Source organism: Brassica napus, chromosome C4 (assembly GCF_020379485.1).
Source record: "Brassica napus cultivar Da-Ae chromosome C4, Da-Ae, whole genome shotgun sequence".
NCBI classification, from domain to species: domain Eukaryota; kingdom Viridiplantae; phylum Streptophyta; class Magnoliopsida; order Brassicales; family Brassicaceae; genus Brassica; species Brassica napus.
In genome coordinates this window covers 5905493-5926312 of record NC_063447.1, presented here as the reverse complement: position 1 = coordinate 5926312, position 20820 = coordinate 5905493, and the positions used below count along the sequence as shown (strand labels likewise).

The 20820-nt window shown below is 34.1% G+C and overlaps 2 protein-coding genes and 1 long non-coding RNA gene across 15 annotated transcripts; 1 reads left to right on the top strand and 2 right to left on the bottom strand.

Moving 5' to 3' along the window:
• Nucleotides 1-2895: 2895 nt before the first annotated feature.
• LOC106396367 (golgin subfamily A member 6-like protein 22) lies at nucleotides 2896-7479 on the bottom strand. 13 transcript variants are annotated; one of them, XM_048753435.1, is made up of 12 exons: nucleotides 6981-7479; nucleotides 6476-6887; nucleotides 5285-5503; nucleotides 4822-5205; nucleotides 4635-4739; nucleotides 4419-4547; nucleotides 4203-4331; nucleotides 3987-4115; nucleotides 3665-3901; nucleotides 3523-3570; nucleotides 3388-3441; nucleotides 2896-3260 (listed from the first exon to the last, which is right to left on the bottom strand). In XM_048753435.1, exons 2-12 carry the CDS (start codon nucleotides 6490-6492, stop codon nucleotides 3065-3067), a joined length of 1647 nt encoding a protein of 548 aa, XP_048609392.1. In that variant the 5' UTR covers nucleotides 6493-6887; nucleotides 6981-7479; the 3' UTR covers nucleotides 2896-3064. The 13 variants fall into 13 exon arrangements, 10 of the variants coding, with proteins under 10 accessions (XP_048609392.1, XP_048609387.1, XP_048609386.1 ...); XM_048753430.1 differs by lacking the exon at nucleotides 6476-6887 and having other exon boundaries at nucleotides 2896-3188; nucleotides 3226-3260; nucleotides 5285-5553; nucleotides 6981-7468; XR_007321941.1 differs by lacking the exon at nucleotides 6476-6887 and having other exon boundaries at nucleotides 3081-3188; nucleotides 3226-3260; nucleotides 3351-3441; nucleotides 5285-5553; nucleotides 6981-7469.
• Nucleotides 7480-9779: 2300 nt separating this feature from the next.
• Nucleotides 9780-12468, top strand: LOC106391232 (26S proteasome regulatory subunit 7 homolog A). Its single transcript, XM_013831840.3, has 9 exons — nucleotides 9780-9986; nucleotides 10073-10246; nucleotides 10319-10396; nucleotides 10463-10524; nucleotides 10608-10752; nucleotides 11226-11444; nucleotides 11539-11720; nucleotides 11822-11997; nucleotides 12097-12468. Exons 1-9 carry the CDS (start codon nucleotides 9900-9902, stop codon nucleotides 12252-12254), a joined length of 1281 nt encoding a protein of 426 aa, XP_013687294.2. The 5' UTR covers nucleotides 9780-9899; the 3' UTR covers nucleotides 12255-12468.
• A 6011-nt stretch (nucleotides 12469-18479) lies between these two features.
• Nucleotides 18480-20570, bottom strand: LOC106395391. Its single transcript, XR_001279241.3, has 3 exons — nucleotides 20032-20570; nucleotides 19795-19856; nucleotides 18480-19618 (listed from the first exon to the last, which is right to left on the bottom strand). It is a non-coding gene; the product is annotated as an uncharacterized LOC106395391 (long non-coding RNA).
• Nucleotides 20571-20820: the final 250 nt, after the last annotated feature.

Sequence of the window (20820 nt, the reverse complement as noted above, 5' to 3'; positions counted from 1 at the left end):
TGAAGTATAAGTCGTCTGTGTATAATTAAATTTTGAAGTTTTTTTTTTCAATTGCAAAACTAACCTATGACGACTTAACTGTAAGTCGTCTACTTTTAAAAAAATATTATTATTTTAATTTTCGCCAGACGACTGAAATGTAAGTCGTCTGGGGAAGTCAAACTTCTGAAATTATCCAGTCAAATGCAAAACTAACCTATGACGACTGAAATGTAAGTCGTCTAGGTTCTTTGAAATTTTTTTTGAAACCAAACAAAAACAGACGACTTAACTTTCAGTCGTCTCAGGTTACAGATTTCAAAGTCAATTGCAAAAATAACCTTTGCGTTGACCAGACGACTTCCAGGTAAGTTGTCTACAGCCAGACGACTTCCCAAGTAAGTCGTCTGACGAACAGATCTGGAAAAAAAACTCGATGTCATACCTTAAATTGGTGAGATAAGTTCCTTAGCATACATAAGACTTCTCCAAGCACACAGAATCACAAACGAAAGTAACCCACCCAGAATCGTTAGCTTCTATGACTCTATGAACCATAAAAAATTTAGAATCAAAATCTTGGGTTTTTTTAGCTCATTGTGGAGAGAAAGTGAGAGATATGTTGTGTTTAGTTCACAAGAATGGAAAAAGAAGAAGGGTAAATCGATTTTGGGAGCATTAAGAGCTTCAAATTGGTTGTTCATGGTGGTTGTGGTATTGATGACAATGACAATCTTGTAATTACTTGAAGATGATGAGGGTGAGAGAGTAAAAATGTCAGTTTCGAAAAAAAAAGAAAAAAAAAATTGATGGCATTTTCGTAAATTATATGAACTTGTGGGGTGAATAGGGCAAAACCAATTTAAAAAAAAAAAGAGGTTAGTTTTGTGTTTGACTTTAAGTTATAGGTCAATTCTCCAAAAAGCCCAAAAATTAAAAGAAAAAATATACCTTTAGAATCTAGTTTTCTTTAAATTAAGATTCTAAAAACAACATTTTGGAATGTTTTTTTCATATGTTTTTTTTTTCTTGTCAATCAACTGAATATTTCTGTTAATGTATCAATTTGAGCCTTCGGCCGAATCAAAATCAACTATGAACATTTTTTCTCGGAACAAAGACAAACTTGATGAATCTAAGAGAATGGTATGTTGTCGGTGCCGCCATAACGATGTGGTCGTTCTTTAGAATGAATTCGATGCATGATTGTGTAACATCCCTAGTCATAAATGCTACTATGGCATGTTTATTAGCCAGGCTAACACAATTTGGAACGTTCTCTAAGTTAATGTAGAATCTGATGAAGAAAGAAAAACACTGTGGAGAAGCACCGTGTGATCTTAACAATGCTTCTGGTGCTTACCGAGGAACGCACTGCTTCTATGCGAAAGCTCTATATCGCTGACCGCTGAAGTGTTTGGGTAGAACTAAAGCTATACTAACCGATGCAGCACATCTTCTCTATGATGTTGCTGCGTTTGGGCTATTGGTTAGGAAGCCACTCCCAGGCAGACTTATGGGTTTTTCAGGATTGAGATTCTTGGAGCTCTTCTTGTCTCTCTATCCAGCTCATTTGGTTGCTCACTGGTATTCATTCTTGTGTATTAAGTTATTATCAGACTTCTTACCGAGACCAGTGAGGTTAATGGATTCCTTATATGTTCCTTGTTGCTGCGTTTGTGCTATTGGTGAATATCATAACGGCTGTTCTGCTAGGGCATGGTCATGACCATCACAACCACGGTGGAAACCATAGCCATGGTGGGGTGACTCTTCCAAACCACCATCACGCTCTCATGGGGATGCTACAGAGCAGTTGCTAGACAAATCAAATCAAAGCCTCCAGTCGTGGATAAAGAGAGAGAGAGAGAGAGAGGTTACTTAGCTTTGTAATGGAGAAGATTCAAGGAGAAAACAAGCTCTGTGTAATGTATCTTATCTCAATTTAGAACGTTTTTTCTTTAACATATTTCTTCATTTCCACTCGGATTCTGTAAATCAAAGATGTGGACTTGCAGTTGCATTCATTACTGTGGATGTCAGTTATACCAAAATTCTGTTTTCAACTGTTTCCCTCTCTTAGAAACATTCCATTTTTCATTCTAGTTTTGTTTCTCTACACTACTAACCCACTAACCAACCAAACACCCCCACAGTAGAATTTGAAGTTTTACTTCTCTCTTTTTATCTCTCTCCACTCACTTCCTCTCTTTTCTTTTGTTACTTGCTTCTAAAACCTTAGAAGTTAAAGGAACTACAGAGGATCAAAGATTTGCACTCGAGGAAGATCAATTCTTGCAAGTTACAAGACTTGTGTTTCTACAAATGCTGCAACAAAGTGAATAGGTTTTCTCTAGCACTACTCTCCTCTTCAGACACTTGAAAAGCCTTGGGAACTCGGAAACTATCTCCCACATGATGTTCCTGTAATCCTGTGTCTTCTTCGTATTCGATCATTCATCGTCTTGCTTTTGCCTCTCTTTTTGGGGTTTGACTTCTTCTTTGTTGACTGGCATTGGGTTGTGAATGTAATAACTGATCAGTCAAAAGATTGAGTCCACAAGTCTTTACGTAAATACAAACAAGGCCCCTTTTTTGTTTCTTGTCATAACACATTAGAGTTTCAAATTGCAACTTGAAACTTACCACTAAGATTTTTTTGTTCTTTAACCATGTAGATATTCTATTACAATTTACAGTAAGATATAAACAAAAGAACTTTACAACCAGTAAATCTATCAGTTTTCATGTTGCCTCATTTCAACGAAGGAAAATGTCTTGTAATTTGTCAAGAACGAAGAAAAATGACTTGCTATGAATTACTTATTCCGATCAGCTTTGAATCTAGAAACTAGTCCTCTAGAGACGCAGGACATTCACATTTCTAAGAACTCTAGTCTCCAAAACACTACAAGATAACAAAGCCAACGTAGTCTTTTCGAATAGGTTTCTCGACTTTGTTCACATAAGAGCTCAGTACTCAATAGCGCAACAGAAAGTTCAAGAGAGATAAAAGGGAGGTAGTTCGTAACGATTGTACTTGGCAAAAAGAGTTAAGACGGGATAATGACTCTCGGCAAGAATCTCATTTCTTCTTTTTCTTCTGCTCGTCTTTCTTGGACTTCTCCTGCGCTGTCTTCAACTTCCTCTGTTCTTTTTTCTCTTTCTGCTGCTTTTCCCAATCACGCTGCTGCGTTTCCAAGGTGAGTTTTCTCACAGCTTCCGCCAATTCATCCCTCTTTTTGTGCTGGTCAGCAATATACTGTCTTCTAATCCTGTCACTGCACAGAAAGAAAGAAAACATGTGAGAGACCTAGAAAAACAAACATGACTCCGTGACCTTCTCAGCGCATTTTAAGGGAAAACATAACTTGAACATAAACATTGACAATATGGGAAAGCCATTACAGATATGCCTCCGTGGCCTTCTCAGCGCATTCTTTAACCGACTCTTCTATGTCACTGCGCAGAAGAAAAAACATCAGAGAGACAAGAAAAAACATAACTTGAACATAAACATTGACAATATGGGAAAGCCATTACGTCTGTGCATCAGCAGTTTCTTTTACCAAGTCTTTTGTCACATTGTCACTGTGCAGAAAATAAATAAAAAACATCAGTAGAGAGAGACCTAGGAAAAAAACAATTATTAAATGAAAATAAGAAAATGAGGGAAAGACATTACAGATGTTGTGCCTGCGTGATCTCATCAGCGTGTTTCACATCTTCTCTCACATTCTCACTGCGCCTGTTCTCATCAATCTCATCAGAGTCTTTCACCAAATCCTCTTTCACAATCTCACTCACCAACTCTTCTTTCACAGTCTCACTCACCATCTTCTCATCAATCTCATTAGCGTGTTTCACCAAATCTTTTTTAACAATCTCACTTCGCATGTTCTCATCAGAGACTTCTCTATCACTGCGCAGGAGAAGAAAGAAAACATCAGTCGGATCTAAAGAACATTTTTCACATTATCACTGCCCAGAGAAGAAGAAAAACCAACCTCACAATCTCATCAGCGTTCCCCAAATCCTCTTTCACAATCTCGCTGACCACACCTTCTTTCACAGTCTCACTCACCATCTTCTCATCCATCTCACTGCGCATGTTCTCATCAGAGACTTCTTTATCACTGCGCAGGAAAAGAAAGAACACATCAGGAACATCTAGAAAAAACATGTTTCACATTATCGCTGCCCAGAGAAGAAGAAAAACCAACCTCACAATCTCATCAACGTTCCCCAAATCCTCTTTCACAATCTCGCTGACCACATCTTCTTTCACAGTCTCACTCACCATCTTCTCATCCATCTCACTGCGCATGTTCTCATCAGAGACTTCTTTATCACTGCGCAGGAAAAGAAAGAACACATCAGGAACATCTAGAAAAAACATGTTTCACATTATCGCTGCCCAGAGAAGAAGAAAAACCAACCTCACAATCTCATCAACGTTCCCCAAATCCTCTTTCACAATCTCGCTGACCACATCTTCTTTCACAGTCTCACTCACCATCTTCTCATCCATCTCACTGCGCATGTTCTCATCAGAGACTTCTTTATCACTGCGCAGGAAAAGAAAGAACACATCAGGAACATCTAGAAAAAACATGTTTCACATTATCGCTGCCCAGAGAAGAAGAAAAACCAACCTCACAATCTCATCAACGTTCCCCAAATCCTCTTTCACAATCTCGCTGACCACACCTTCTTTCACAGTCTCACAGCGCATGTTCTCATCAGAGACTTCTTTATCACTGCGCAGGAAAAGAAAGAGAACATCAGCCAGATCTAAAAACATGTTTCAACTTATCACTGCCCAGAGAAGAAGAAACCAACCTCTGAGGCAGAATTTCAGACAAGAATACTCTATCGCCAGTCTGTCTAATGCTGCCAGAAGGAAGTAGAGTCAAATTGACTACAGACCTCAGAGACGTAAACGCAAATGACTCAATTAAGTGAAAGCCATCATCATAGCCGTTGACAGTGAACAGCAGGAACGAGTCACTATTAGGTACACGAAGCTCTATCCAGCAGTTGACCAAGCCGTGAGGATCATCAACCCATTCACATAATGGACTAGCATTGTTCTTGGAGAAAGAACTATAGAAGTCCAGTGTGGTTTTGACAGCGAACTTAGTAATATGTTCAAGCATACTGCACTCGTGCAGATAGAAGCTTAACGCAGTCCTCTCAAATTCAGTGTCTTCTTTCACAATTTCCCTACACAAAAAGAAAGAAGAAAATCAGAGAGACCTAAACATAATTCACAATATCACTGGGCAGAGATGAAGAAACCAACCTCTGAGGCCGAATTTCAGACAAGAATTTTCTATCTCCTTGATATCTAATGCAAGGAGAATAAAGTCGAGTCAAATCGACTTTATGCTCCTTGCATAAAGTCCATTCACACAACGGACTTGCACCACTCGTGGAGAGAGAATTATAGTAGGACATGGTAGTTTTCACAAGGTAAACATCAATAGGTGGAGAAACACGGCTCTCTTCCAAACAGAAACTGTTATCCAACGCAGTCCACTCCACCAAATACGTCATCCGAATCATATGTCCCTGTAGATTAATAAACAAAGAGATAAATCGGTAAATACAATACTGACGGTGGAAAACATGATGGCTAAGAAACAGTTTACCAAATGGAAGGAACTTAAGCTCAAACACAAACATCTAAAGCCAAAGAAAAAGATCAGGGAAATGCTTTCAGGTAACCAGATTGCCATCATTTGGAATTCAAAGCAATCATTAACTTCTCTCAAACTATATTACTCAGTTTATCATCGATCTACAATATTTTCTTGTGTTCTTTGCTTTGATCCAACAAAGATAAGTTTCGCTTATCATATTAATAGATCCATCGTTTTATGCAAAGAGCTATAGAACGATCAACAAAAATCATCGTTTTATACAACGATCAACAAAAATCACTCACAGATTCATGGTTCTATACAAAGAGCTATAGAAGGATCAACACAAATCAATGTATACAACGATCAACCAAAAATCATTCATAGATCCATCAGCTCTCTAGAACGATCAACAAAACGCAATGTATACAACGATCAACAAAAATCATTCACAGATCCATCCATCGTTCGATCAACACAAATCAATCTATACAACGATCAACACAAATCATTCACAGATCCATCAGCTCTATACAAAGCTCTACAGAAAAATCAACTAAGATCACGGATATCAATAGAGACACTCGTAGATCCATCGTTATGTGGTAGAACGATCACAAAAAACTTCCTTAGTCATCCCCGTTTGCTCATCAATTCATATCTCATCTATGTCTAAGCCATGAATCTAAATCAACAGCATTCAAGCTACTGAAAACTTTAGAGAGAAGCTCCTCTGAGTTCTCCATTCTCACACAGCTTTGCAGGAATCTTTCTAGACTTATCATGTTGTAGCTTATAACATCTGGTTACAAACCCCTTTTCATTTCAGCTGTTTCATCCAGATCTCGATAAACTGATTCGAAATCATTCTCAACACACAAAATCTATCAATCAGTACATTGCATGCAAGTCACACTCTTCTTTTTCTCTCGTTCCTTCCAAGAAACCCAGCACCTCGTCTGAACTTCCCGCTTACTAATCAACGTAGAGTAGATAGCTGAGTCTACTAGCCCTCATAAATGTGAACTATAGAAAAACCTCCATACATTTTGAAAAACTATCTTGCTTCACCTTCGACTTTTTCTCGACAAATAACTTCCAAAAGCGCATCATCGAATCCACCACCGTTGTACTCGCCTCCTCCAAAAAAAAATCATAATCTCCATCTGCCCACAAAACAATAAGATCCTAATATCCCAATCCACAGCTCATCTCCATGATGCACAATTCTTGCAAAACCCAATCAGCGTCCACCTCTCGATCCTATAACCAATCCGAAAGTACCAAACTTTGGAACCAGAACAAATAAATCAAACAAATAAGAGGATCCAAACCAGAGCAAATAATTCAAATTACATTTTTTGGCTGGACGAAGAGAGATGTGACCATCCCGTCATCAGATTCATAGATCCACCCACGATCCAGAGACCCGTATCTCGATCTCTCATCTCCACGAAATCCCAAAGTTCCATACTTTGCAGCCAGAGAAAATACATTAAACGCCATTTGGAGATATTGCGATCCCGTCACCAAATTCAGAGATCCGCCCGCCCACGAGAAGGTTCCAATCTCCATCCAGAGACCCGCCTCTTGATCCCAAAACTCCACGAGATCCCAAAGTTTCAAACTTTGCAACCAGACAAAAGACATCAAACGCCTTTTGGCTCGACGAAGAGGGAGATGACGATTCCTTCATCAGTTTCATAGATCCGCCAACGATCAAGAAGACCCTAATTTCCATCCACAGATCCACCTCTCAATCTATTTTTCCATTCTCTGTCTCTCATCTCATTTCGTGTGTTCGTTCAGACGCTTTCTACTCTATCTCAACCTCTATGATTTTGCACATCATGTAAGAAAGCCCTACGTTACGACTGACTACTCGCTCCAAATGATATTTGGGCCTGAAAGTGTTGGGCCTATCCCAGATAGAGTTGTAGAAAACAACAAGATAAAATTTGTTAATCTTTTTATAGTCAAGTGTGTATTAATACAACATCGATTATGGATCCCTGTTGTGTGTCTCGGGTTGAATAGAATTAGAATTAGAATTAGAATTAGAAAACGAAGACACATTAATATATTTGTACCTATAATTTGATATTTTTTACTGTAATTAGTTCTAGTCTAAAACTAGCTTAGACACATTTATCTGGAACCAAACCGAAAAACCACAGTTTATAGATCCTATCAATTACACTATTGAATCCTATAATTCTAGAATTAAAAAAAAAAACTGGAATTACTTATGGTGCTGGCGATGCGCGTATGTGTGTGGTTTGCATTAGGTCCGGTCATTTTAACATGGACCCGTAAACCCGAACAGGAACCGATCCAAAAATATCCAACCCAGAACCGGATCGAAAATTTACAAGTACTTTTTGGGTCTAAATTTTTGTTACCCGAAAAAACTGAAACCGAAAAGAACCGACCCGAATAGATCCGGACCCGAAAAGAATCGATCCCATTAGATCTGACCCGATAAGAACCGATTTGTACCCGACTTAAAAATATGTATATCTAAAACTATGATGTTTTTGTGTTCTATTTTATATATATTATTTTATGATTTAGTTGAAATATATTTTGTTAGCAATATTTGTTATTATTTTGTAATATTTTTTAAGTAATATGAAGTTTTAAAATGTAGAGTTTAAAAATATTTTATTTTAGTTATTAATAGCTTCATTTAAATTATTATGTAAAATTTTAGATATATATGACAAATATCAACTAAATTTGATGAAATTTGGTATGTCGTGTCCTTTTCACATCCTAAATATCCGAACTCGACCCGGATCCGATATGGATCCGAAAAATTACGGGTATTGTATGAGTATTTTAATTATAGACTCGAACCGATCAGGACCCGAGAAGAACCGATCCGAACCCGAACCGAAAATTTCTAAATACCTATTGAGTCTAAATTTTTAGGACCCGAAAGATCCAGACCCGAAAAGAACCGGCCCGAATCCGACCCGAACGCCCATGCCTAGTTTGCATAATCATTTTTTCTACGTAGTGTCAAAAAAATTATATTAAATTTATAAGTCTTAGTATCAAAAATTTATAGAACCGCAAAAAATCCTTGTGTATATTGTACTAGGTTTTACCCACTCTACAACAAATGAAGAAGCAAAAGATAATATAAATATAAATTAATTTTTTATTTAAAATTTATTTATTTTTAGTTTATTCTTGATTAAAAATAATATTTCCTTTCATATTTTGTAATATAAAAATTGATAAATTTGATAATTATTTCAAGTGAAAATATGATTGATCAATTCACCAAGACCCCATTCACTGCTACTTTGAAAAAGTTAATTTATTGAAAGTCATAAATTTACTTACTTTCCAAACTTTATTTTTTCTCTCAAAACTTTATCCCTAATCTATAGTATTTATATATAAAAGATTCATTGCTCTAATAAAACAAACTAATTCATTCTTTATCTCAGCTTAATTATAACCCCTGTTCTAAAACTCGGCCGCCTAGCCGCCTAGGCGTTACGCGTCACTTTTCCGCCCCGATTTATGCCAAATCGGTTTAAAAAATCGGATATCCGATTTTTTTTCCGCCTAGACCGCCTAAATGACCGCCTAGCCGCTTAAATGACCGCCTAGCCGCCTAGGCGGCCGCCTAATCTATTTATTTATTTATTTATTTATTATTTTTTTTTTTTAATAATATTTTTATTTATTTATTTGATCTAAAATTTTATAAATATCATTTATATTCATAATTTTAATGAAAATTACACTATATTAAGTTTATATATTCTATTTGTGTGTTTTATACAATCTTAAACATGAAAATGTATTAATGTTATACACAATTAAAGATTAACATGTTTTATAACATAGTAAACCATCTAAAAATTCTGCCCCGCATAATTTCCGATTAATCCCCGATTTTCTCTTTAGGCGTTAGGCCCAACCCGACCGCCCGACTAACGCCTAGCGCGTTCCCGAACAGGGATTATAACAATTATATAAATATAACAAAAAAAAAATTAAAAAAAAAAATTATTTTAAAATATTGGATCAGTCGTGAGTTCCGGCCCATATGATATCTCCAGCAATACGGATTATATGGGCCGAGCTTGAAGGATACACGTACTAGGGTCGAAGCGTGGTGGTTGTCTGTGTAGTATATATATAGTAGTAACACAGTAGAAGCGCTTCTATTCTTTTCCTCTCTTGCAAGACAAGTACTAAAATCAATTCGCATTTGCTCTAGGGCTCAGATCCTCCGATCGAAATCCGGCAAAGATGGTGAGAGAGATTGAAGATAATGTTGAAGACAAGAAGAATCCTCGCCCTCTTGACGAAGATGATATAGCTCTCTTGAAGACTTATGTAAGCGTCTCCCAACCCTAAACTCGATGTGGGATTCGAATCTTTTTTATTTCTTTCTGATATTCAAGAATCTGATTCTTTTGCAGGGGTTAGTGCCTTGCTCTGCACCGGATAAGAAAGTAGGGAAAGAAATCAAGGAGATCGCCAAGAGGATCAACGATCTCTGCGGTATCAAGGAGTCTGATACTGGTTTAGCTCTTCCCAGTCAATGGGATCTCGTTGCTGATAAACAGATGATGCAAGAGGAACAACCTTTGCAGGTAGGCTTCTCTGAACATCTTTTTCTCTACCTAACTGTTTAAGTATAAGGGACTGAGGTTTGCACTGTCCAGGTTGCTAGATGCACAAAGATTATTAGTCCAAACACTGAAGACGCCAAGTACGTCATTAATGTCAAACAGATAGCCAAGGTACAACCAATTATTTGTACTAGCCTTCCAGTTTTTGGTTATAACTGGTTTTCTTCTTGACTGCAGTTTGTCGTTGGCCTTGGCGATAAAGTTTCTCCCACTGACATTGAAGAAGGCATGCGCGTGGGGTATGTTTCCTGCTACTGTCTCTGCTTATCAGTTTCTTCTGTCTTCTATTGATATTTTCATCTTTGCTTTGTATTATTTGCAGAGTTGATAGAAATAAGTATCAGATACAGATTCCTCTACCTCCAAAAATAGATCCTAGTGTCACCATGATGACAGTTGAAGAGAAACCTGATGTTACTTACAATGATGTTGGTGGCTGCAAGGAGCAGATTGAGAAGATGCGAGAGGTATGTTTTAACTTTGTTATCATTATGTGTCATTTGTTTTACATTTTTTATGTATAATACAATAATTTTAGATATTGTATAATACAATAGTCTTATAAATAAAATATTTTATAGATAATAATAATTATAAGCTTATTGATGTGATATAGGATTTCAAATATTGTAAAATCGATCAAAATGCCTGAATTTTTCGTAAAATACTTGTACTTCTTCTATTTTTATTCTAGTTGATCGAGTTTTTCTATGATCACTCTTTCAACTTGTTATCAAGTTTATCTAAACTTGTGTCTCTATCTCTTCACTGCCTTGTATTGAACGTTTTCACTAGGATCGCACATCGAGTCTTTGATGTTGCTTTTATCTTTGTAGGTGGCTGAATTATGAATGAAATATGTTTGTTACAAACAAAAAAAAAGAAGGATTTCAAGGAAGTGAATTGTTAAGCGTGTTGTTATTCTCTTTGTTGATTGTAGGTCGTTGAACTGCCAATGCTTCACCCAGAGAAGTTTGTGAAGCTCGGAATAGATCCTCCAAAGGGAGTTCTCTGCTATGGTCCTCCTGGTACCGGTAAAACCCTTTTGGCTAGAGCTGTTGCCAACAGAACCGATGCTTGCTTTATCAGGGTCATCGGCAGTGAGCTTGTTCAGAAGTATGTCGGTGAAGGAGCTAGGATGGTTCGTGAACTGTTTCAGGTAAGCAATTGTCAACACTTCTTCTTGCTATCTGTGTGTTGTCTAGCCAAGACTGCTATACTATGACATGTTGTTTACAATACTCGCTTTCCAGATGGCACGGTCCAAAAAAGCTTGCATTGTGTTCTTTGATGAAGTTGATGCCATTGGTGGTGCAAGATTTGATGACGGTGTAGGAGGTGATAACGAAGTCCAGCGTACTATGCTTGAGATTGTGAATCAGCTTGATGGGTTTGATGCACGTGGTAATATCAAGGTTCTTATGGCAACAAACAGGTCAGTCCACAATCTCATTACCATCTAAGTAAACTACACAACAGAAAACAGTTATACCGTTTGACTCATTGGCTATTTCTGTATGTACTCTGTTATTCCAGGCCTGACACGCTGGACCCTGCTCTTTTACGTCCTGGACGTCTTGACCGTAAGGTTGAGTTTGGCTTGCCTAATCTGGAGAGCAGAACACAGATCTTCAAGATTCACACAAGAACCATGAACTGCGAGAGAGACATCCGTTTTGAACTCCTTGCTCGCCTCTGCCCAAACTCAACCGGTAATGATCCCAACCAGTAAACAACTCTCACATACTCTTCTTTCTTTTGTCTCTTGAGATTTGTAACCTGACTTGTTCTGTTAAATTTTCTTCTTGCAGGAGCTGATATCAGAAGTGTGTGCACTGAAGCTGGAATGTATGCAATCAGAGCTAGGAGAAAGACTGTGACTGAGAAAGACTTTCTGGATGCAGTGAACAAAGTCATCAAAGGTTATCAGAAGTTCAGTGCAACCCCCAAATACATGGTCTACAACTAGTACTAGAGACATAAAGGTCGTTTCACTTTTTCTACAAGTCTCCTTAGACCCAGAAAAACTCTAGCCGTTGTTTCTATTCCTCTGCAGCACTTGTTTTTGTTTATTCCCCTGACTAATGTTTTCCTTTTCAATTTCTGACACTTCTAGTCTCTGTGATCTTGAACTTCATAACAAGTTGTGGACATGACACTTAGAGCAAAGTGTTGTTACGTAAGTTTGTTTACATGTAACCATTGGTCTACAACTGGAGATGTTAAAATGGGCATGTGGGCCTGAAGCGGCTTAAACGGGTCTAGTGTAAAATTGTTGACCCATTACCGGTTTACTATTACGAAAATAAACGGGTTTATTACCTTTAGGCCCGTTTTGTTAATAGGCATATATCCGTTAAGGTTTATTTATAAATTATTTTTAAAGAAAAATAATTAGATATAGATTAATTAAAGAAAAATTCGCTAAGATATCCTTTTTAGTTTTTTTGTTTTGTCATCTAGTAGATTAATATTAACTTCGAACAAACTATCATACAAAGCCAGCAAAAAGTTCATACAAAGCCAGTAAAGATTTACAACTTTTCTACAGCCATAAGTCGGCAAGGTGATATGCACCATCTGGAGACTAAGATTAAAACATACACTGAACCATAAACTAGACAAAAAAAGAAGAAGACAAAGTTGATTATGACAATATGGAGATACACAATGCACTTCATTTCAAGAATGGAGAAGCTGAACGGAGCCGGAAACAGAGATGAGTAAGAAAGCGATGCAAGCCTAATTATTTGAGTTGAAGAGGACTTCCTAGAACTGTTCCACCAGAGAAACACGTTCAAGAACCATACACAAGACTGCTTCAGCACAAGAAGCCACAAGAGAAACAATCTTCAACCCGAGCAGCAAAAGAAGACAGCGGTTGGCAATTAACTACTCAAAAAAATGCACACAATTGAGCTAAGGCTCCACCGCCTCTTACCAAGTAATCCGGAAAAAAAAACCGTTGGTTTCAAACCAAGGAACTGCACAACTTCTCTGCCATGAAACTTCACCAGCAGAAGAGAACAATACAACGATCAGATGACTAACAGTGAGGCCTTACCAAAGATGACAACAATCAAGAACCATACGTCTTGTCGAAGACAGAGCACGACCAACTTCCAATGCAGAGAAACTCTACCTGAAAATATAGAAAATGATATCTCCCACCAAAGCCATTAGACCAAACAAACTCCACAAGTCCATCAACAACTGAATCTTTTTCCAAGAAATCTAAAAGCCGAACCCCTGGCTCTGAATCTGCTACACTCTCTCAAGTTGGTTCCACGAAGAAACTTCATTAAGAAAATCCATAAGAACGCCCTTAAACGACGACCTTCATGCAGAGCCGAACTGATATCGAAAGGCTTTGGACCCAGAGCCAGGCTAAGACAAACACAACTAACAATTAACCGAGACTGAGAACATTCGAAGCAGCAAAACAAAGTCAAAAGGACAGGGGAAGTACGAGAGACCACCATTGAAATACGTGAATTCTACTTTACCCGATCCGATGGAATAAGTACCACCCCACATCTGAGCCGGTATAACTTGCACCGCGCACCAAAAAAAGCTACGGATCTAGTGAAGGAACCCAAGTAAACTGGAGGATGAAATCGAAATCGATTCCCATATCCAAAACTTCTATGGGTCTCGAAAGCCTCATCTCATCCTAAACAGACTCACATAACTAGACTAAGGACCTTCTCACGGCACCGACGAAGCTCACCGGCCACCGGAAAAGGTAAGATCAAGAATCGCTTTTTTTTCTTTTACGGCTGTGTTAGGGTTCTGATATTCTTTTTAGTTTATTTTCACAAAAATAGTATTCAAGAAAAAAAAAGACAAAAACAAGTTTTTTTAAATGATAAATATACATTTATATCCAAAAGTTAACTAATCTAGACTTATGGTTTTAAGTTAAGTGGTGAGGTTTCGAAGGTGGGGTTTCAAAATTTTAAAATAAAAAATAAATATTAAAAATTTCAAAATAAAAAGAGGTTATTTGGTCATATTTTTATGACTATTTTAATAACAAAAATTTAAAAAATGTTATTTAATAGAATTAACCTTACTTAAAGATAAACTTTCTATGGTAGCCATTTTTAGTTTATTTTCACAAAATAACCCTCAGGAAAAAAATGACCAAAAGAGGTTTTATTAAAGGATAAATACACATTTATACCCTAAGGTTAATTAATCTAGACTTATGGTTTAGAATTAAGCGGCGGGGTTTTGAAGGTGAGGTTTCAAAAAAAAAATTTAAATAAATAAATAAAAATCGAAATAAAAAGGAGCTATTTTGGTCATATTCTTTTTATGACTATTTTGATGACAAAAACTTAAAAATAATTATTTAAGAGAATTGTCCTTATTTAAAAATAATTTAATGGTAATTTTAAAATGTCATAATTTATATTTTTGTAACAAAATGATTATGTTATATTTAGTTTGTGTTTATGAAAGAAAATAGTTATGTTATAATTGTGTGTCAAACTTATTAAAATTTGTTATTTTTAAGATATGATGAATGATTAATATTTAATAAAAATTAAACTATTTTTAATTTACAAAATTTTGCTTAAATTTAAATTTTTATTTATTATAAACTTTTGAAATCAGATAAAACAGCTTCTTTATATTTTTCATTTCATAAAATCTCTTTGCTTCATTAATCTTATCATTTATTTAAAGTTCATTGTATTTTAATTGTATTAATTAAGAATTGAAATAATTAAAATTCTACTAAGATATAATTAAATATGTATTAAAATGATTAAAACTGTATTTGAAAATGTAAACGGGCCTAACGAGCTTAAACGAGCATCTTTAAATTAAACGGATTTCAACTGGTACGTGTATAAACGGGTTTGAAGTTACAAGGTTTCAACGGATAGGGCCTAAACAATTTAGCTAGAGAATTAACTTCATACAAGACAATTTAGCTAGAGAATCAACAAGAACATTTGCTCTCTTGGAAGTTGGAACAAATACAAACTAGATGAATCTCTAAGAGAATGGTACAAGCTTTGATGTTGTTAATGCGGCCATAAGGATGTGGTCGTTATCCATGTAGAATGAATTTGATGCATGACATGTCACATCTCTAAGCATAGACGCTACTATGACATGTTTATTAGGCTAACACAATTTGGAATGTTCTTTATAATTTATACTGAAAGCACAATCATAATTCATAGAAGCAGAGTAAAATTCGGATGAATCTCTGAATTCTATCATGTGACTTGTGCTCGATCGGTTAAGGAATTCAACTTAGTGTGGGTTTAGCTCAGGCAAAAGAGCACGGGCTCTAAAGCTCATTAGCGCGGCTGCAAGAAAACTCATAAAAAATATATTTTATATACTAAAACATAAGTTACCTATCCAATCAGATTACGACACATGAAAAATATTTTACAAAAAAAAATTATCCAACAAAAATCAAGTCCAAATTTCCCAATATTTCAGCGACATTTTTTCTTTTGAAAAAACTTCATTTTATTCTCATAATATTTCATCCACGTTCAGGTTAACTGATCATGATTTTAAACAATTTTCTTATTTATATTATTTTTTTCATCTACAATTACTCTTTGTTTTTTCCTTTAATTTTTTAGTTTTTTTCTATCTTCGCCATTGTCAAATGAGCAACGGATCTGTTCATCTCTCCTAGAATTCAATTTGATCTTGACCAGTGCCTTCATATCTTTCTTTTTTTTTTTTTTTTTTTTTTTTGAAACAGACCAGTGCCTTCATATCTACTTTCTTTTTTCTGCACCAAATCGAAAATTTCATCTTCCCTAAAGTTCATCATCAACAAGTTCTTAAATTGATATGGTGGATTGTGGCGGTCTAATTTAAAATCAAGTCGGGAAGTGATTGATACTGTTAAGGTGATTTTGGAGAGATTCAGAGAGCTTTAAATTTTTTTTGTTGCAGGGTGTGCATAATTTGTAGGTATTAATGGTGGTGGTGCATATGAGTTTTTTTTTCAGAAAAGGCAGAGTAAAAAACTATAACATAAACATTTGTATTGTTCAGTTTTAAAATTATGTCAGTTTGTTGTAGACAAGTATGAAAAAAAAAAAAAAAGTATGAGAAAAAAAAAGTAATTTAGATTTATTTAGATCTATGCAACATATATTGGATCTGTGAAGAGTCCGGTCAGATGTTAACAGAATAAACTATTGAACTTTGCAGGGTTGATAGCATTCCTCTTGTGGATTATAGTGCAGTAACGGTAGCTTGGATCAAACAAGGAGGTTATTGTTTTTACCCGAATGATCAGACTCAATTTGTTATTTTCACCGATCATGTTCACTCATCTGATTCTGATGCAATCAGGTCCCTCTATATGGTACGTATATCATCTACTTAATTCTTAACTGGATAATGTATCAACGGTGTCTTGAGGTAAAATCTTAAATTCTCCACACAACATTTGACACAAACCCTTCTCTCTGTAAAGTCTAGGCGGGCAACTTTTATGTTTGTTTGAACTACTTTGTAAAGACTAATCAAGTACATGGAGACCTATAGCCAAAACTATGTGGTTTAATATAAACTAAATTTGTAAATTTTAATCTTAAAATTTCAACAAACTATCGGAAGTACTAACTTAGGTTATTTTTTAATTGTGTGCTTTTTAAAAATTAGGTAATTAACCATGAAGTCAATAAAATTGTTATTTTAATAAAAATAAATAAAAACAGTAAATTTATCTAGTAATCTAAACGTTCCGGTTAGAAAAAAACTATTCTAACTAGCTCACTTTTTTCTCACTACCACCTCCTTTTTCCTTTTCTTCTATTACCCTTTTTTAATAATATTTTTAAATCATCTGCGGACCTCATCCATTCATGCTCGCGGACCCCGCTTTGTTTTAATATTTTAATATTTTGCGGACCCCTCTTTTCTTTTTATAAAATTGATGTATTAAATCAAAATTTACATTTGGTCTCCATGTCTTCTTTTTTATTCTCCAACCAAATTTATGTTTTAATTATTTAATGAATGATATAACTAAAAATTTTAGAAATAAAAACAAATTCCATGTATTTTAACATAATATTTTCGTAAAAAATAAAAAAAATGAAATAAAATATTTTAATATTATTTTAATAAAAAATAAATATCAAAATAGATTTAATAAAATACATATATAAACGAAATTTTCCAAAAAAAATTGATCTATTTCACATAAAAGGGAACAAATTTAAAATAAAATATTTATATTTTAATCAACTATTAATTTCAAAATAATTGTATACTTTAAAACATTAAAAAATACAAATATAATAAAATATGTATTTAAATAATATTTTAATCAAAACATATTCTTAAAAATATTTTTTAAAAATATTTACAAAATTGTTTATATATACATATTTCAAAAAACAAAAATTTAATCAAATATGTATTTAAATTATATTTTAATGAACAATTAGTTACAAAATAAATTTAATAAAATACTTATATAAATTATTTTTGTTTAAACTAAATTTTATCTCTTTTATATAAAAATTATCAAATTTAAAATAAATTATTTCATATTTAATCAACAGTTAATTTCAGAAATATCTATAAATATTATTACAATAATATTTCAAAATACAAATTTGATAAAAATGTATTTCAATAATACTTTAACCAAGAATTAATTTCAAAAATAAACTAAATAAAATACTTATATAAATTATTTTTTATACTAAAACTTTAAGAATAGTGGAATTTTTAAAGAAATATATAAATAATGTTTAAAGAAAATTATGTATATTTCCCTAAATTTAACATTGTTTTAAGGAAAAAAACATTTAAATGGTGTTAGACTATAATTTGGGTTGTGTAACACGTTCTTGGTCGTTTAAAAACACCTAAACTAATGAAAAACTAAAGTTTTAAGTGTACTGGTATAAAAAAATACGAAAATAATGTTTAAAGATGATTCTGTATATTTCTGCTTATTTGCACTCTTTTGAAGCAAAATAATACACTACAGTGGTGGGAATAACACTCTCGTGATGGGTTAAAAATGTTAAATCGATGAAAATTAAAATTCTTGGAATTACTAGAATTACTTGTACTATTAAATGAACTACTAGGTACTATTGTGAACTACTTTAAACTATCTTAAAATACTTTGAATTACTATGTATTATGTATATTTATACGAATTTTAATTATTGTCTTATTATTTATTTTTAGAAGATGTATATCATATATTACGTGATAATATGTCCATATAAGTGTTTATTTGTCAAATTAGACTAAAATACTCGCTCCAAATGGTGACCAAGGGAATGGGTGGGAATAGTTAATTCATTAACATTTCTTACAATTTTCACCATTTACAAGGAATATTTGTTACGTATGATTCCTTAACATTCCTTAAGATTTAAAGAATAAAAGACTACAATTATTTCTTGAAAAAATAGGAGAGGAATAGATTTTCCTTTTATTTTATTCCATTTTATTCTTTTTATTCTTTTTATGGTTACCAGTTAGAGCCTTATAATTTTTTAAGCTCTTAGAAAACTTCTCATTTCCATAGAAAACATCTTTATACTTCCATACTAATGTTTTGATTGGAATGTCATTATGAGATGAATAATTGAAAATACATATTTTTTGAAACTTTTTTTTGGCAATGTGTTATATACAATCTAAAACTGTATAAATATATTGGTATTACTAATAAATTTGTTTTCTGAAGTTGTATTATTAAAAAATATTGTATTTTGCAAAAGTATTACTATGAAGAATAAAATATTACTACTACCTTGAGTATTACTAAGTGTAAATATTCGAACATGTATTATCTATTTTTCAACACGTTTTAGACGTGTTTTATTATTAAAAGTTTTAAACACGTTTTAGACAAAAAAAAATTGTCTTCTTAGTAATACCTATCAAACCTAATTCCTACAATATTACTATGGACGACTTCTTGAGTTTTTTTTCTCCCAATTTATTACATACAACAAATTAAAATAAATTATTTATATAAATTATTTATCTTAAACTAATATTGTTTATTCCTTTCAGGCATTTGTTTGGCTTAATAATACTTCATAAACCTAGTATTATTTTAATAATTTTAATTTGTACCTGAGAAATCCAATAATCCAATTTTTTTTTGTACATAGTAATACCTAGTATTCAATTCAATTAGTCCAAACCTGTTTCAATCTCGTAAAACTTTATAAAACCAAAATATTAAATTTTACGCATTCAAAATACAAATAAAAAGCATAAGAAAACTGCTATTGCCCACAAAATCATTCTCCATCACATCCCCTCCAAACTACTTATGCACAGAGTTCCGCCTACACACTGTAACATACAAGCCAAGGAACATGATTAATAATTGAATATAGAACATATCCAAATCCAAATGAGCCACCAAGACATACGCTAACCACCAAGTCTTCACATATAAAATCCAGAGATTATTAAAAAGTAGATGCGGTGATGAGTAAGTAACTAAATGCTATGGAAGTAAGTAATACCTTCAGCTAATGTATCTAAAGCAAGATCAAAAGAAATGCTTTCAAGGGGTCCATTAACAACTCTGTAACAGGAAGAAAGAATAAAATCAACAGAAGTCGTCCATAGTAATATTGTAGAAAGATTACCCCTATTAATGACTTGTGTTGGTTTCTTTTTTTCTTACAGACTTTTGTGTTGAGAATTTGTTGTTTCCGTTTCATTGTTCACGTTAATATCCAGTAAAAGACCTGAGTTACCTTCGACATCAACCATTTTGGAGAATAATCTTTCGATAACGTTCTCTTGTACAAACAAACTCTCCATCATTTCCAATACAATTCGTCTCCTCACTAGTTGAATATGGTAACAACACACCCGGCAAAGCCTCATGTTTGCTTTCGTCTCCCTGCTTTTCCCACGCATTGAAGCCTGAAACAAAACAAAATAAAGAGAAAGATACATCTCTGGTTTTGTTGTTCTGTAAGCAAACTTCCTATGTTCCCTATTCTAGTATCTCTCTTAATACGAATACCACTCCATCTTTCTAAAAATAATTGTACGAGTCAATGGGTGTAAAAGTTTGGATCTTTTTCAATGCTCTGGGTAGTAAGCGCTGTCTTCAATCCATTTCATGTTGCGTCTGATCCACACAGACAAAAAAAAAAAAAGAAATAGAATTACTGTCAAATAGAAGAAGAAATAAACGATTACTGTCAGAGGCTTTCATTTCTAAATTAATATAGAAGCGATGTCTTTAGTTAACAAAATATAATGTTAATGTCCTTGGATTTAGGGTCTGACTGGTTCAAACGCACCGGCTGCGGTTACGGTTGCGGGAGTTTGTGGATGCGGGCGGTTGCGGTTTCTAGCGGTTTTAAGAGATTATACGACTGGTACTGCGGTTAAAAATTGGTGCGTTTGCGGATGACTTATGACTGGTTAACTACCGAATGCGGTAACAGTCAAATAATAAATTAACAATATTTACATTTAATATAATTATAAAAATATCAAAAATCATAAAATTATAATAAATATAAAATTTA

Bases quoted from the DNA above. Each gene is read 5' to 3' on its own strand.
- LOC106391232 (XM_013831840.3), top strand. From the start codon at position 9,900: ATGGTGAGAGAGATTGAAGATAATGTTGAAGACAAGAAGAATCCTCGC. The intron at 9,987-10,072 runs GTAAGCGTCTCC...ATTCTTTTGCAG, and splicing joins TAGCTCTCTTGAAGACTTAT to GGGTTAGTGCCTTGCTCTGC. The intron at 11,445-11,538 runs GTAAGCAATTGT...CTCGCTTTCCAG, and splicing joins TGGTTCGTGAACTGTTTCAG to ATGGCACGGTCCAAAAAAGC.
- LOC106396367 (XM_048753428.1), bottom strand. From the start codon at position 7,274: ATGTCTTTTGTCTGGTTGCAAAGTTTGAAACTTTGGGATCTCGTGGAG. The intron at 5,554-6,980 runs GTAATTTGAATT...ATTAATCTACAG, and splicing joins TCTTCGTCCAGCCAAAAAAT to GGACATATGATTCGGATGAC. The intron at 3,442-3,522 runs GTAATGGCTTTC...TCTTCTGCGCAG, and splicing joins GAAACTGCTGATGCACAGAC to TGACATAGAAGAGTCGGTTA.